The following is a 17,929-nucleotide window of genomic DNA, read 5'->3' as shown; positions in this document are numbered from 1 at the left end:
TCAACTGTTAATGTTTTAATTGCTTTTCTTTTTTTTTAGAATCTAGACTCGAAGGCTGGCTTTCCTTGCCTATGAGAAATAACACAAAAAAGTTTTTGTGGAGGAAACAGGTGAGCAAAGAAGTTCCCTATTAATAATTACCCAGCACGCTGGCCCTTAGCTTGATTTAAAATATTATTCGAATGTTAATTGGGTGTTACGTACAAAGAGATCTCTTAAATTGTGGCAGTGTACATGTAACAGAATCTTTTGTGGTTTGCAACACGGGAGGATACTATACCTGCTTATAGCTTTGATAAATAATCTTGGTACCTGATTGCTAAATATTATTTGGAAGTTTTGACTTGAACAGGAATAGTAAAACTTATTTTTAATCTCTATGGAAATATTTTTGCAGTAAGTTTACTTTGTAAAGAATAACCAGCCAATTTGGTTAATCGCATTTGTTGTGAAAGACAAAGTGTACAAATACGGTTGCCAAAAGTCCTCGCTAAATTACTACAGACAATTGCCACTGCCCTGCGTCCATCAATCCTCTTGGTGACCTCTCCAAAAACCTCTTATCAGATTTGTGAGACTTGCTGACCATCCCTAATCCCTCCCTATCCACATGCTCGTAGATGTTAGAAACATAGAAATTAGGTGTAGGAGTAGGCCATTCGGCCCTTCGAGCCTGCACCGCCATTCAATATGATCATGGCTGATCATCCAACTCAGTATCCCGTACCTGCCTTCTCTCCATACCCCCTGATCCCTTTAGCCACAAGGGCCACATCTAACTCCCTCTTAAATATAGCCAATGAACTGGCCTCAACTACCCTCTGTGGCAGAGAGTTCCAGAGATTTGCCACTCTCTGTGTGAAAAAAGTTTTTCTCATCTCGGTTTTAAAGGATTTCCCCCGTATCCTTAAGCTGTGACCCCTTGTCCTGGACTTCCCCAACATCGGGAACAATCTTCCTGCATCTAGCCTGTTCAACCCCTTAAGAATTTTGTAAGTTTCTATAAGATCCCCTCTCAATCTCCTAAATTCTAGAGAGTATAACCAAGTCTATCCAGTCTTTCTTCATAAGTCAGCCCTGACATCCCAGGAATCAGCCTGGTGAACCGTCTCTGCACTCCCTCTATGGCAATAATGTCCTTCCTCAGATTTGGAGACCAAAACTGTACACAATACTCCAGGTGTGGTCTCACCAAGACCCTGTACAACTGCAGTAGAACCTCCCTGCTCCTATACTATGAAAGCCAACATACCATTCGCTTTCTTTACTGCCTGCTGCTGTTATTCGTAAGAATCCCCTCCAACAACTTACCCACCACTGGCATCAGGTTCACTTGCCTTTAGTTCCCTGGCTTGTCCTTCCTGACCTTCTTGAATAAGGGTACAACATTAACCACCCTCCAGTCTTCCAGACTCTACCTGTGGCTGAGGATTATGCAGTTACCTCTGCAAAGGCCTCCACAACTGAAGATCCATTTGATCAGACTCTGGGAATTTATCCACCTGAATTGGCTTTAAAATGACAATATCCTCTTTGGCAATTTATTATTATTTTTGACCAGCCGCCCTCCTTATAGAAACATAGAAAATAGGTGCAGGAGTAGGCCATTTGGCCCTTCGAGCCTGCACCGCCATTCAATATGATCATGGCTGATCATCCAACTCAGTATCCTGTACTTGCCTTCTCCCCATACCCCCTGATCCCTTTAGCCACAAGGGCCACATCTAACTCCCTCTTAAATATAACCAATGAACTGGCCTCAACTACCTTCTGTGGCAGAGAGTTCCAGAGATTCACCAATCTCTGTGTGAAAAATGTTTTTCTCATCTCGGTCCCTTTATCCCTTAAACTGTGACCCCTTGTCCTGGACTTCCCCAACATCGGGAACAATCTTCCTGCATCTAGCCTGTCCAACCCCTTAAGAATTTTGTACGTTTCTATAAGATCCCCCCTCAATCTTCTAAATTCTAGCGAGTACAAGCCAAGTCTATTCGGTCTTTCTTCATATGAAAGTCCTCACATCCCAGGAATCAGTCTGGTGAACTTTCTCTGTACTCCCTCTATGGCAAGAATGGCTTTCCTCAGATTTGGAGACCAAAACTGTACACAATACTCCAGGTGTGGTCTCACCAATACCCTGTACAACTGCAGTAGAACCTCCCTGCTCATATACTCAAATCCTTTTGCTATGAATGCTAACATACCATTCGCTTTCTTCACTGGTTATAAATGTTGCCATCTGTCTGTTTAAGAATCATATCCATTGACAGTCTTTGCTACGAAAAAGCTATTTTATAAATACAAGTTGTTGTGCTTCAATAAAAATATGGCTTAGATAATTTATAGGTTTACATTTTTAATATTACAAACTTTCAGTGTTCCATTCAGGATTTATCTACATGACTATTATTTTATTTACAGTATGTAATTGTGAGCAGTAAGAAGATCCTATTTTATGACAGTGAGCAGGACAAAGAGTTTTCTAATCCTTCTATGGTGTTGGATATTGAGTAAGTAGCTAATTTTATTCATTCAAAGTTTTAATATGAAGGGAGTAAATGATGCATTAAAGAAGGCTTCGACATGTGAGGTGAATCCACATTATGCTTGGTAGTCGGTGATCACAAAGGGAGTATTGTTTGACGTTCTGGTCACCCATTAAGGGAAGGATATGGTGGGTTTGGAGATGGTGCAAAAAGGATTTACTGGAATACAAGGAGAGGTTAGATAAACTTGGATTGTTTTCTCTGGAGCTTTGGATGGTAAAGGCAGTTTATAAAATGATAGTGGCATAAATAGGGAAGACAGGTTGGAAATTTCGATTACTTGAGAGCATGGTTTTAAGGTGAGGAGGTAAATTTAAAGGAGATTTGCGGGAAGATTTTTGACGCAGAATGATAACTGTCTGCAATATGCTGCCAGGGGAGGCGGTGGAAGCAAATGCAATAGTGGCATTAAAGAGGCTTTTGGATAGGTGCATGAATGTGCATAGATGGCTGGACATGGATCCTGTGTGGGCAGACAGGAGTTGTTTAATTTGGCATCATGTTCAACATAGACAACATGGGCCAAAGGGCCTGTTCCTGTGCTGTTCTGTTCAATGTTCTATGATTACCTGGGTAGAGTTTGTGCAAACAGCTACACGAACACCAACTATATAACACAGCAACTGGGACCTCAACGCCTGTCATCTTGCTGCCCCTTCTCCCGTCACGCAGCGACCCTCTAAGCTCCGGTTTCAACACACTAGGAGCATGGAGAACTAGCTGGGAACAGACTTCACAACCTCCTCAATTCACTGTTGCACCGAACACCACCGCCCCACGTAATTAAAGTAATTAAAAAGGGATAACTGAAATATCATATTTATGCAAGTATTCAGACCCTTTCCATAGATTATCCTTGAGATGTTTCTACAACTTGATTGGAGTCCACCAGTTGTAAATTAAATTGATTTTACATGACTTGGAAAGACACACACCTGTCTATATAATGGCCCCACAGTTGACAGTGCATGTCAGAGTAAAAACCAAGCCTTAAGGGGGCGCTGCCTTGTGTACGGTTGCCCAGCCAGCAGCTGTCCTGTCCTTTCATATTTTTTCCTTATTTTTAGTTAGTTTAGTGTTTTGTTTTAGGAGTTCTTGCTTTTTTTATGTGTGGGGGGGGGGGGGGAGGGGGAAACTAATTTTCCGGGTCCCTACCTGGTCGGAGATGCAGCTTTTCTCCGGGCTGCACTCTCGACCCGTCCTCGCGGCCTAACAGCGGGCCTGGAGCGGCGTTTCCTGAGGGGACCGCCCAGAACCTCGGCGGCGGCGGCATTGGCTCCGGCATCGGCACGGCGGAGCTGCGGGTCTGAGGACGGCGGTGCAGCGCTGGAGCGCCATTGCGGGGCGGGCGGTGCCTTGCCTGGGTCGCTGAGCTGGAACTGCGGTGAGCTGGGTCCGTTGCGGAGCTGCGGGTCTGTGGAGCGGCTGCGGGCGGCGGCGCTGAACTTTCCATCGGGAGCCTGGAATCTCTTGATGAGATTGCCAGTTGAGCTCCATTTGGCGCGGCCTTGTCGGCTCCGGAAGCCACGGTCTCGAGTAAGGAGGCGGCCGTTTCCAGAGTTCCCATGCCGCTGAGAGGACTCTCCCGACGCCGGAACAACATCACCCGGCAAGAACGGCCTGGAACATCGGGCCTCCGTAGAGGCAACTGTGGAGGCCTCAATTGGCCCGACTATGGGGGAACTGGGGTCGGGGACTGGACTTTGTGCCTTCCCTCATAATGGGAACCATTGTGGGGGGATGTTTTCATGTTAAAGTTCTTTAGTATTGTCATGTTTGTATTCTTTTTTTTATGTGCTGCATTGGCATAACAAATTCCACCAGCCTGGCTGTGTGGTCATTAAAAGAATCAATCAATCAATGAAGATAAAGGAATTGGCCGTAGACCTCCGAGACAGGATTGTGTCGAGACACAGATCTGGGGAAGGGTATCAAACAATTTCTGAGCATTGCAGGTCCCGAAGAGCTCAATGGAAGAACTTTGGAACCATCAGGACTCTTCATAGAGCTGGCCGCCCGGCCAAACTGAGTAATCGGCTGAGAAGGGCCTTGGTCAGGGAGGTGACCAAGAACCCGATGGTCACTGACAGAGCTCCAGCGTTCCTTTATGGAGATGGGAGAACCTTCCAGAAGGACAGCAACATCTGCAGCACTCCACCAATCAGGTCTTTAATGGTAGAGTGGCCAGAAGGAAGCCACTCCTCAGTAAAAGGCACACAACAGCCCGCTTGGAGTTTGCCAAAAGGCACCTAAAAGACTCTCAGACCTTGAGAAACAAGATTCTCTGGCCTGATGAAACTAAGATTGAACTCTTTAGCCTGAATGCCAAGCGTCACGTCTGGAGGAAACCAGGCACCGCTCATCATCTGGCCAATACCATACCTACGGTGAAGCATGGTGGTGGCAGCATCATGCTGTGGGGATGTTTTTCAGCAGCAGGAACTGGGAAACTAGTCAGGATTGAGGGAAAGATGAAAGAGTTCAGAAAGATCCTCGATGAAAATCTGCTCCAGAGCATTCTGGACCTCAGACTGGGGCGGAGGTTCATCTTCCAACAGGACAACGACCCTAAGCACACAGCCAAGACAATGCAGGAGTGGCTTCGTGACAAGTCTGTGAATGTCCTTGAGTGGCCCAGCCAGAGTCCAGACTTGAACCCGATCGAACATCTCTGGAGGGCCTGTAAAAAGCTGTGCATCGACGCTCCCCATCCAAACTGACATAGCTTGAGAGGATCTGCAGAGAAGAATGGAAGAAATTACCCAAATACAGGTGTGCCAAGCTTGTAGCGTCATACCCAAGAAGACTTGAGGCTGTAATCACTGCCAAAGTTGCCTCAACAAACTACTGAGTAAAGGGTCTGAATACTTATGTAAATGTGATATTTCAGTTATTTCGTTTTAATCAATGTGCAAAAATTTCTAAACACCTGTTTTCGCTTTTTTATTTTAAAAAAATAAAGAATTTAATCCATTTTAGAATAAGGCTGTAACGTAAACAAAATGTGGAAAAAGTGAAGGTCTGAATGCTTTCTGAACGCGCTGTATAAGCTTTCTATTGGGCTTCTCAGCCATTTCATACCTAAAATGGCTCTTGCTGCCAATTTAGTATTGGAAATTGTAGTGTTTTCTTGAATTTATGGTGGTTTACTTTGTACACCATTTACTCAAGTACAGAGGGAATGGATACAATCTTCTTTGCTATAAAATGTTGTTGTTTAGTGGTCGCTTAAAATCTGTCATTACTTTTCCTTATCCTAATTGTGAAAATGATAAATTCAGAGTACACTTGGGTTATTTAGTCAGTTCAGTCATTGCAGACATTGATCATTCTGCATCAAAAACCGTCCCTCAAATCTTGTTTAAATTTACTCCTCACCTTAAAACCATGCTCAAGTATTGGACATTTCCACCCTCTCTTCCCTGTTTATCCCGCATATCATTTTATAAACTCCCTTCACCATCCAAAACTACGGAGAAAAGAATCCAAGGTGGACAAAAATGCTGGAGAAACTCAGCGGATGAGGCAGCATCTATGGAGCGAAGGAATTGGTGACGTTTTGGGTCAAGTTCCTCCAAATCAATTCGGGATAGGACAAAGGTTGAAGGAGATTTTTTTAAAGGGGCATTTGTCTGATACAGATTTAAGTGACTTTCACTTTCTTTTGTCTTTAAATAGGTAGGTTTTTAAATTGTAAGAAGCTGGTTCCAGAGAAACCTGAAATGTTGTGTATTATTTTTAATTTTGCTATTTTCTCCACAGCAAACTTTTCCATGTTCGGCAGGTTACACAGGGTGATGTATATAGAGCAGATGCCAAAGAGATTCCCAGAATATTTCAAGTAAGTGCATCTCCGTCTCTATTATATCTCCATTTAAAGCACAATGAAAGGATATTAATCTTGAAAATGATCATGATTACAATACTTTAAATGTAATAACTGACTAGCACTAAAATATCTGTTGCATAATCCTTAGATCCTTTATGCTAATGAGGGGGAAAGTAGGAAGGAACAAGAGTTTCTTGTGGAGCCTCCTGCCTTGGGAGAAAAGTCAAGCTACATTCCTCACAAAGGACATGAATTTATACCGACCCTCTATCATTTCCCAACTAACTGTGAGGCTTGTCCAAAGCCATTGTGGCAAATGTTTAAACCCCCACCAGCTCTGGAGTGTCGCCGATGCCATATTAAATGCCACAAAGATCACATGGATAAAAAAGAGGATCTTATAGCGCCCTGTAAAGGTAAGATTCAAAATATATCTTCATTTTGTATTGTATCAATTGCAGCATAAACATATACTACAAGTTCGCTTACAATTTGAAATTCAAAGGTCGCCCTGCAAAGATGTTTTGGAAACAGGAATTACCTGGAATTTCATAGTCGTTTTAAAAAAGACGGAGAAAGTGAAAGGATAACTTGAAACTCTTTTTACTTTTGGTCACGGGATTGTGGCCTTTGATTTCTTCTTCCGTATGCTTTCGTCTTTGAACGGTTTAACGGTTTACTGTGGCAAATTCAACAATTATATTTGTCTTTAGTCGAAAATCATTAAGCTATATTTATCTTTTGCAGTAAATTTTGATGTTTCATCTGCAAAAGACCTGCTGTTATTAGCTAATTCAACAGAGGATCAACAGAAATGGGTGAGTCGACTGGTGAAAAAGATTCCAAAGAAACCTCCTGCACATGATCCCAACTTCCATAGATCCTCACCTCGGTCCTCAATGCGTGTTCCACCTAACCAGTCCATGAGAAGGCCAAGCCGACAGCTTCCTGCAGCCAAACCCAGGTAAGTTAAGGATGTGTTAATTTTGCGATTTTTGACATAGTTCCATAAAGTTAATTCATCCCTGACATTTATGCTCAGAAGACAATCCGTGTTCCCCAAATGTGTCTCACTCTGCAGATTCTCTTTACAATTTAAATTTTAGTTTTAGTTTTAGATAAATGCTGTAGATACCCAAACTTCAGAGTTCACATCTCAACATGGCAACTTGCGTAGCTGAATTCAATAACTTCATTAATATCCTAGATACAATTCCACCAGGGTCCTCTATATTTTCATTACTCTTACACCCTATCCTCTTGCTATAGAGGAGAATGCACCATCTGCCTTGCTGATCGCCTACTACACCTGCACACTACCTTAAAAAATGTTTTGTATTAAGATATCCAGGCTCCTTTGAACAGCCTGACACGTTTAATCTCTCATCATTTAACAATAAAATTGTTATTCTATTTTATTGCACCAAAGTGGATTTCCACATTTACCATGTTTGTACCGATTCACTTTGCATCCCTGAAGCCTACGTATATTTTCTCTCAAATGACACTGCTGCTTCATTGAATATATTACATTTGATTCTCTCATCCATATTACTGATATAAATCGTGAACAGCACAAATTATAAGGGAATAAACAAGTTGCTGGTGGAGCACACTAGATCAAGCAGCATCAACAGAGACGGCTGATATTTTGGTTGGAGATCCTACAGCAGTACTGAGTGCAGAGGGAAAGTGGCCAACATGAAGGGATGAGAAGGAGAGGTGAAAAAGGTGGCTGGTAGATGACAGATGGAACCAGGTGAGGTGGGAGAGGATGTGCTGAAGGATGTAGGTAGGGGAGGGAGAGGCAGAAGCTAGTAGTTGATAGGTGGAAACAGTTGAGAAACTAAATAGGCAGATGAAGCTAGGGAGAGGAGGGGGAAGGTTGAGATAGACGTTGGAAGGTTGGAAGTGGAACCAGAGAGGGAGGGATAACTGGCGGATGGAATCAGGTGGGGGCGAGGATGTACAAGTTAGGTCAAGGGATAGGAAACCCAGGTGGGTCGGTGTGTGAATGATGGACATGTGGAGGAATGTGATTAATCTAAATAACAGTTGTGAGAGGAGAGTGCAAGCGAGCGAATGGAAAAGGTGAAAAAAGAAGAGAGAACATAGCTGCACCTAGTAAGGGTGGGAAAGGAGCATGGGAGGTTTATGTGACGAGAAAGTTCAAACTCTTAATATTTCTGATCAAAAGGCACTCTGCAAATCACGGCCTCCTTTAAACTGTGGTTCCATTGTCTGTATTTCCCAGTAATGTGTTTACAAGAACTGTACGTGGCTCCACACTTCTTAATTTCTCAATTGAAGAGGACCATTTGTATTTCCTTGGTTGGAAAATAGTTCAATACTTGCGGTGGCTCTTAAAGAGTGGGGAAGATAACTGTTTTTAAAATGTACTCTTTTACATTTTTATTTTATATAATAACTACTGTTGCATTAATCTCTATTTGTTGCCCAAATACCTGGGTTTTCTTTATTTTTTTCTCAATTTAAACACCAAGCAGTCTTTTTATTCTTATACTCTATTGATTACTCATTAAGAACTGACAGTCTGAGCATTATTTTGCTGGGGATTAAGTATAAATCAAAAAATTGGTATCAAAATGCACCACAGTCCCATTTGATAATGCTCCGTTTGTTGTGTAGCAATAAGGAATAATAGCTTTAACTGAGTTAATCCAGCTCGGTGTGAAATCATCCATACTGCTTCTAATAAGGATCGATTGAGATCAGCAAAATTCTTACCGCCCAACGATTGAAACTAGTACCTTATTATGCTTCTTGATCATGTGATAATTTCTCCATAACCTTAACAAGTTTAATATTCACTTTCGCTTATTTTGTTACATTTGTAACATGCAAATATTTGCCTCGATTTCCATCTTTGTTGCTATTCTTATAGCTCTGACTCTGGCCCTGTTCTTCGAATCATCCTACATTGACATATTTTAATAGCATCAGTAAGTTTTAGAGACTCACTTTCATTTTGCTTAGCATGGAATCAATATTAATTTACCAATTTTCTCTTAACCATTTGTCCTGCATGTTTGCATGAATTTCTTTATCTGCAAGTAAACTGAAATTAGACTATACAATTGTAACTAAAGAAACAACATCAGCCTTGTTTTCATACAGTTAATAAAATTATGCATTTTAATCAACTTTTCTATGTGATTGAATAATTGTAGTGGTGGAAGTAACTGACCACGTGCTATCCTCTGCATTTGATCTATTGCTTTTTATTTCTGCCACTGTACGGCCGAGACTCGGTTACAAGGCTGAGCAGCCTTCCAGTATCCTGCCAAATACAGTTTTCTGTTTGAAACTCTAGACAGTGGAGTGTGCAACAGGAAGGAAAAGTATTATTTTCTGCAAAGTGTGGACACTGAATTGATGTGCATTTCCCTGAACTGTTGCAGATTGCTTGACATGGCCTTGAAAGACTGGGACTGGCCATTTGATGATGATGATGATGATGATGATGTTTTTGATTTTTGAAGAAGTTATTTTAACCTGAATGGGGTAAACTATCTGAAAAGCATTGGGTTTGAGGTCTTGCAGTGTATTTTCAGTGAAGCATGGTTTGGCGTGTGCTCTATTAATTGAAAGAAAGTGAGCTTTGTTCTTTCTCCATCAATGCAGTCTGAATTTGTTGCTTTTTTTATTTACAAGTAGGCTGGTGAGTTCAATACTTTAAGCCAATAGATTTTGTAAATTATAGAACGGAAAACATGAAACAGTCCTGCGCACGAATAGGCCCATAGGCCCACATTGTCTTTGCTGAATTCAATGCCAAGACCAACTCTTATTTGTCTGCACGTAATTCATATCCCTATTCCCTCAATATCAATGTGCTTTTCCAAAAGTCTCATCGTATCTGCCTCAACAACCATCCCTGGCAGTGCGTTCCAGGCACTCACCACCCTTTGTGTAAAAAAAATGGACCCTTACATCTCTTTTAAATTTTACTCTCTTACCTTTAAAGCTTAATATCCCTGCCTATAGAGGCAAGCAAGCTTTAGCACCTTTTGTAGTGAATTTGTGTTATCATTTACAGGGACCTCTGAACTTGCACCCCAATATGCCTGCTGTTTACTGTACATGTCTGGCCAATATAAGCTGCCCCATGATGCATCATTTTATACTTGCCTGGATTAATTTCCATCTGTTCCACCGAATCTACTGCCTGTTTTATTTCTATCGTATTTATCGCATGGACAGTACTGAAACCTTGCACAAAGGGAAAAGTCAATATGATCAATATATCGTGGAACACTTATTTGACGGTCTCAGCTCACTAACCTGGAATATCCGATTATAAAATGCTGTCCCTTCTATCTATCAAGGGAATTCTCCTTTATCATTTTATCAGTGATCTACATTCCACCCCAAGCCAATTACCATATACTGGATGAATTATACCGACTGATCAACTCCCTTGGGACAATAACAATGATGTTCTTATTCATCATTGTCATTGACTTCAATCAAACGAGGTACAGGAACATGCTCCCAACACTGTCAGCATGTTTCCTTTCCCCATGCAGGATGTTTACTCGACCATTGAGCAAGCCTGTTGCTTCATTCCGCACCCTTATTTCAGCCGGTTTGATCATTTGTCAGTGCTGTTCCTGCTGGCCTACAGGCAAAGATTGAAGTGTGAGGCATCAACAAAGTTTAATACAGCACAGTTCGAGGAGGTTGAGGGTTGACTCGGTGGACTGGAACATGTTCAAAGCCTCCATGCAGTCTGAATGAGTAGACACTGTTGGAGTAAATCAGAGGGTTAGGCAACATCTCTGGAGAATCTGCTGCTGAGTTATTCTAACAATTTGTCTTTGTTGTAAACCAGCATCTGAAGCTCCTTCGTGTCTGAATGAGTATATCTCATTTGTCACCAATGTCATCGGGAAACACGTTGATGACTGCCGTGTGACAATGACAATTAGGATCTATGCGAACCAAAGCCTTAGATGAATAGGTTCCTCAAACCTTGATGAACAGCTTGATATCAGACTCCTGAACAGATCACCCTTTTCACGCCCCTTTCCCAGAGGTACTGCAATGTACTCGTAGCTCCACCTCATTTGCTGATTCAATTTTTGCACTTTAGTATTTCTTTTTGCACTACATGCAAAGATTACACATCTTTGCACCAATCTGTTGTTTTGCATTTGTTATCGTATTTATTGTTATATATCTGTCATTACCATATACTGTTAGGCTTGGCGATCGCTTCGCCCAACACCTCCGCTCGGTTTGCACTAACTTACCTGATCTCCCGGTGGCCCAGCACTTCAACTCCCCCTCCCATTCCGAATCAGACCTTTCTCTCCTGGCCCTCCTCCATGGCCAAAGTGAGTCCCACCGCAAATTGGAGGAGCAGCACCTCATATTTCGCTTGGGCAGTTTACACCCCAGCGGTATGAACATTGATTTCTCCAATTTCAGGTAGTCCTTGCTTTCTCCCTCCTTCCCCTCCCCTTCCCAGCTCTCCCACAGCGTACTGTCTCCGCCTCTTCCTTTCTTCTTCCCGCCCCTCCACATCAGCCTGAAGAAGGGTCTCGACCCGAAACGTCACCTATTCCTTCGTTCCATAGATGCTGCCTCACCAGCTGGGTTTCTCCAGCATTTTTGTCCACCTTCAATTTTTCCAGCATCTGCAGTTCTTTCTTAACCATATACTGTTCACTCTGTTTCAAGTGAACAAGGAATCTCTTTGCACCCATGGGTATATATGACAATAATCTGAGCCTATGCCCTCGGGCAGCCATCCTCACTAGCTACAACTCCACCAGAATGCGTCATCAGCAATCTTTCTTATCAGCCGCAGACGTTGTTCTCCAAGTTATTTATATTTATGATAAGCAGCCCTGTACCAATGCCTTCTGTGCCCAACTGGTTACAGTCTTCTAGTTGGGGGGGGAAAAAAACCTCCACCACTTCCTCCTCGTTCCTATCGCCAAGCCAATTTTGGTTTGGTAATGATAGCCATTTTGCCAAAACACTCTAGACCTTGTATTCCCTGACTTTCTGGACCAGCCTACCATGCAGGACCTTGGCAAAAACCTTTAAAGTTCAAATACAGCATGTCAAACATATTTTTTCTTAAGCACCTCAAAAAAAGTTCACAATCAGTTTGGCAAAAACCTCCAATTCATAAACCCTGCTTTTCTAAGCGGTCATAAATCCTATCCAAGTAAAAGTAATTTGCCTGGAAATGCAGCTAATATTGCTCTCAATTATGGCCGCATAGTCCATTATCACATAGGTGTGTGTTTTATTATAAGCATGCGAATGACAAGCTTTTTTTGTCTTCCCTGCACACGCTCAGTATTTTCTTGATTTGCAGAGTTTAAGGCAATAAAGGTGATTTTTTTTCATTGAGCTTTTCAGAAGCATCATGCTGCTAATTTGGGGGACTGTGCTTTATCCTTTGATAAAGCTTCAAAATCAATGCTGATGTTAGCTGACAGTACAATCTCATTATATTGCTCCTTATTATATCACAATTTAGGCTATATCATGGTTTTTGTGTTCCCCAAGATGAAAATTGGGTAAATTTAGTTTCACTGATGCAGGTATTAAAATGTGTCTGCTGGCAACCGTATTATGTTACATAGATACATAGACAATAGGTGCACGAGTAGGCCATTAGGCCTTTCGAACCTGCACTGCCATTCAATGTGGTAGAGTAGCAAAGAGTAGGAGTAAACGGGTCCTTTTCACAATGGCGCGCAGTGACTAGTGGGGACCGCAAGGCTCAGTGCTGGGACCCCAGCTATTTACAATATATATTAATGATCTGGATGAGGGAATTGAAGGCAACATCTCCAAGTTTGCGGATGACACTAAGCTGTGGGGCAGTGTTAGCTGTGAGGAGGATGCTAGGAGACTGCAAGGTGACTTGGATAGGCTGGGTGAGTGGGCAAATGTTTGGCAGATGCAGTATAATGGGGATAAATGTGAGGTTATCCATTTTGGTGGCAAAAACAGGAAAGCAGACTATTATCTAAATGGTGGCCGATTAGGAAAAGGGGAGATGCAACGAGACCTGGGTGTCATGGTACACCAGTCTTTGAAAGTAGGCATGCAGGTGCAGCAGGCAGTGAAGAAAGCGAATGGTATGTTAGCTTTCATAGCAAAAGGATTTGAGTATAGGAGCAGGGAGGTTCTACTGCAGTTGTACAGGGTCTTGGTGAGACCACACCTGGAGTATTGCGTACAGTTTTGGTCTCCAAATCTGAGGAAGGACATTATTGCCATAGAGGGAGTGCAGAGAAGGTTCTGACTGATTCCTGGGATGTCAGGACTGTCTTATGAAGAATGACTGGATAGACTTGGTTTATACTCTCTAGAATTTAGGAGATTGAGAGGGGATCTTATAGAAACTTACAAAATTCTTAAGGGGTTGGACAGGCTAGATGCAGGAAGATTGTTCCCGATGTTAGGGAAGTCCAGGACAAGGGGTCACAGCTTAAGGATAAGGGGGAAATCCTTTAAATCCGAGATGAGAAAAACCTTTTTCACACAGTGGTGAATCTCTGGAACTCTCTGCCACAGAGGGTAGTTGAGGCCAGTTCATTGGCTATATTTAAGAGGGAGTTAGATGTGGCCCTTGTCGCTAAGGGGATCAGAGGGTATGGAGAGAAGGCAGGTACGGGATACCGAGTTAGATGATCAGCCATGATCATATTGAATGGCGGTGCAGGCTCGAAGGGCCGAATGGCCTACTCCTGAACCTAATTTCTATGTTTCTGTGTTTCTATGTGATCATGGCTGATCATTCACAATCAGTACCCTGTTCCTGCCTTCTCCCCATATCCCTTTATTCCACTAGCCCTTAGAGCTCTATCTAACTCTTTTGAATGCATCCAGTGAATTGGCCTCCACTGCCGTCTGAGGCAGAGAATTCCACAAATTCGCAACTCTCTGGGTGAAAAAGGTTTTTCTCCTCTCAGTTCTAAATGGCCTACTCCTTATTCTTAAACAGTGGCCCCTGGTTCTGGATTCCCCCAACATCAGGAACATGTTTCCTGCATTTAGCGTGTCCAATCCCTTAATAATGTTATATGTTACTATAAGATACCCTCTCATCCTTCTAAATTCTAGAGAATACAAGCCCAGTCGCTCCATTCTTTCATCATATGTCAGTCCTGCCCCCCGGGAATTAGCCTCGTGAACCTACGCTGCACTCCTTCAATAGCAAGAATGTCCTTCCTCAAATTAGTTAACGTTGCATCATTTGCTTTTTAACAAGACATTAGTGAGGAACATTTTGATGGAGTTGCAGTATCTTACCAGCATGATGCATCTTCCAAAAGTAGATCGACTGTTTTTGTCCTCTTGACAAAAGTTAACGTAAAAATACATTAACTCAAATAGCTGTTAACAGAAGCAATTGCTTTTGGTATTCTAATTTAGGCATGTTTTAATTCTATTTATCTTTTCTCTTTTTCAGCTAACCTGTCTTCTCGGGAAATGCAGTCATACGGTTCAAGATAATGGGTTTCATTGTTAAACAAAAAGAGACTGTAATATACTTTCTGACATTCAAACAAGGGTGCACAAAATGCTGCAATTTATTTTTAAGAGTGAGCTAAAATGATTATGTATCAAAAGTATCACAGTGGTTTACAGCACTTTGCAGCAAAGTAGAATTTTAACCTGGGTACAGTATTGGTCTGCTGCAGACCCAGACAGCAATAGAAGTTGAGTAAAAGACACCTCCAGGCTGCTTTTTATGTCTGAACTGTGCAGAGCTTTCTTGGATGTGATATTACTTGGCAACCAAGTGAAATAAACACTAGATTGGTTGGAACATAGGTTGGGGGTAAATAGACCACTGTCCAAGAGTTTGGGTGTTGTAAAGAATGGTGAATTTGAGAGGTGGTGACCAGTTCAACCAACATACGAAACCAAATAAACCAAATGGTCATGTGGAAGTAATTGTGTTCGACCAGCCCAAGAGAGCTTTGGAAGTTTCCAAGTCAGTCATACCTTTACAGTTTTATGCAGAATAGTAATTAGTCAGAGGAAACCTTCAGTTGTCTTGGCACACAATACATCATATGGTATGTATAAAGAAGAAGCTTTTGTTATCACAGTTGCATCTATGCACTTGTATAAAGCCATAGAGTTTAACAGACTTGCTTATGAGCATTTTATAGGAAGCTGCATCTAAAAGGATTGTGGGGAAACTGCAGCCCTTTGGATTGAGGAAATTTTGGAGAATGTTATCAGTCATAAATAAACACTTTATGATGGGCAATCCATGATTTTCATTTCAGAAATAACGCCTTAATTTAACATTTTCCTAAATGTTTGCCCATCTTGTTAAATTGAAGTTTACTGATGACTGTTATAATGGGAATTAAATGAAAGTTTATTGTTAAGAAAAATAGTGCACTATTTTTACACGTAACCATTTGCATTTGCATTGGCCAATTTTGAATGTTTCTATAAAATTATTGAAGAAAATATTTCAAGTATGGAATCTTTAAAAAAAACAACTAGTTATTGTAAAACTGTTACTACCCATTGCAGACTGAAAATTATAAAAGGAATGATATGTTCTTGGCCCATTTGATAATACTGTAATAGAAAATTTACGGAACGTAATCCTTTAGAGTCACTAAGTGCTATGAAACCTTATTTGCCTTGGTTTGTGTAGCAGTCTAGATGTTTTATTTTCATTATTTCTAAAAAAAAGAGCATCTGTGTTATTTTTACTACATTCTCACAGTACATATAAAGATTTTCACACTCTAAAATGATTTAACTAAAGTCATACTGTAGATGTATTTTAAAGTTTGAATGGAGTTCTCTAACACTGTAGCTGTAGTATAGACTCTAGTACGGTTGCAGTAGTTTGTTATGAGGACTCTGAATAGCTGGGAAGCTGAGGCCTTGCAAATGGGGCACTCGCACAGATATTTTACATGTCATCTTACAAAAATACATAATTTATATTGGCTTGGCCATTGTATTTATAAAGGCTATCAACTTGAAATGCATGTTTTATACAACTACAGTATGCTAAAGATAATGTAAAACATATTTGACAATAAAACCATTATGTAGCCTTCCAATTTTTGTGTTTTTCATGATTATTTGCTTTTGCCCACCCCCATGTACATATTGTCATGAATGCCTTTAGCATTTTTTTTTCTGTTTTAACAGGATTTCGTCTCACCTGTTATAGTCTTTTTCTATTGCCCTGTCCTTTTGCATGTATTTAATTCAGATTTGTGATCTTTATTCTTGCCATCTTTAATGTTCATTAGCTTTTGTGTATAGTTTGCACGGCACAGTGGCGCAGCCGTAGAGTTGCTGCCTTACAGCCCTTGCAGTACCGGAGACCCGGGTTCAATCCCGACCACGGGTGCTGTCTGCACGGAGTTTGTACGTTCTCCCCGTGACTGCTTGTTTTTTTTTTCTCGAGATTTCCTGTTTTCTCCCACCCTCCAAAGATGTACAGGTTTGTAGGTTAATTGGCTTTTTATAAGTGTAAATTGTCCCTAGTGTGTGTAGGATAGTGTTAGTGTACGGAGATCGCTGGTTGGTGCGGACTCAGTGGGCAGAAGGGCCTGTTTTCATGCTGTATCTCTAAACTAAACCTGCTGTTGAGAACATTTATTTGTGTTTATCTTAAGTCTTCAACTTATTGGTGAAAATACTCAATTCCAGTTAAACCAGAGGCTTTGTTATATGTTATATTCATCAAACCTCCAAAAATAAATCAGAAGGAAATTTAACCCAAATGTAACATTCTGAAGGAAATATTTGTAATACAATTGTAGTTGATGTGCTGGGTTTCTTGTGTAGACATACCAAATACATCTTCTGGTGAATACTGCTACTGATTCTCTGCATATACAATCCCTTAAGGATGCGATTGCCCAATTAATACTTACTTCAAATGAACAAACAAACTAGCTTGGTGCTGATGCTAGACAAACAATTGGTAAAACTATTTACAATATTATAGCTTCATCAATAGACTTTGGTTCACTGTGCCTCTACCTTGTGAGAGTGAAGATTGCTAAGATCTGTCTTGATGGTGGGTATTTTGACTGAAGAAGCTGGTAGATGTAAAAGTCTTGATACACTCCACAAGCAGGCATTTTGCAGTAGACCTGGTAGACGACCAACTCTGGGGCGAAACAAAGTACATCTCCCCGAACTCTCAGCATAGAGGTTTAATACTCTTTAGGCAAAAAGATTAACAGCACGTGGGTAAATACTTAAGAATCTGAAGAAGGGTTTCGGCCCGAAACATTGCCTATTTCCTTCGCCCCATAGATGCTGCTGAACCCGCTGAGTTTCTCCAGCATTTTTGTGTACCTTTTGTAAATACTTGTTTAATAGTAATAATTACTGTTTACTTTAGCAGTCTGTGTATATGTGTGGTTCCATGGAAATACATATTTACAATAGGAACACATCTGCTCATTGGTGTGCCAGACGAGATGGTCTTGTTTAGTCCTGGAGACACAAGGAACTGCAGATGCTGCTTTACCGAAAAAAGGACACAAATTGCTGAAGTAAC

At 41.3% G+C, this 17,929-nt stretch overlaps 1 protein-coding gene across 3 annotated transcripts in view; it reads left to right on the top strand.

Annotated features, from left to right (window-relative positions):
* Positions 1 to 16,469, top strand: part of rock2a (rho-associated, coiled-coil containing protein kinase 2a) — a 150,361-nt gene extending 133,892 nt beyond the window's left edge. For 2 of the 3 annotated variants that reach the window (XM_055635313.1, XM_055635316.1), the window contains 7 exons: positions 40 to 110; positions 2,422 to 2,510; positions 6,309 to 6,387; positions 6,524 to 6,791; positions 7,123 to 7,339; positions 9,798 to 9,900; positions 14,840 to 16,469. In XM_055635313.1, the coding sequence (XP_055491288.1) occupies positions 40 to 110; positions 2,422 to 2,510; positions 6,309 to 6,387; positions 6,524 to 6,791; positions 7,123 to 7,339; positions 9,798 to 9,876 (803 nt within the window). In that variant the 3' untranslated portion in view covers positions 9,877 to 9,900; positions 14,840 to 16,469. The remainder of the gene's footprint in view (positions 1 to 39; positions 111 to 2,421; positions 2,511 to 6,308; positions 6,388 to 6,523; positions 6,792 to 7,122; positions 7,340 to 9,797; positions 9,901 to 14,839) is intronic. The other variant, XM_055635314.1, reaches the window with a different exon arrangement.
* The last annotated feature ends 1,460 nt before the right edge of the window (positions 16,470 to 17,929 follow it).

This window comes from Leucoraja erinacea, chromosome 5, assembly GCF_028641065.1.
Source record: "Leucoraja erinacea ecotype New England chromosome 5, Leri_hhj_1, whole genome shotgun sequence".
Lineage (NCBI taxonomy): Eukaryota > Metazoa > Chordata > Chondrichthyes > Rajiformes > Rajidae > Leucoraja > Leucoraja erinaceus.
This window is presented reverse-complemented; position numbering and strand designations above follow the sequence as displayed.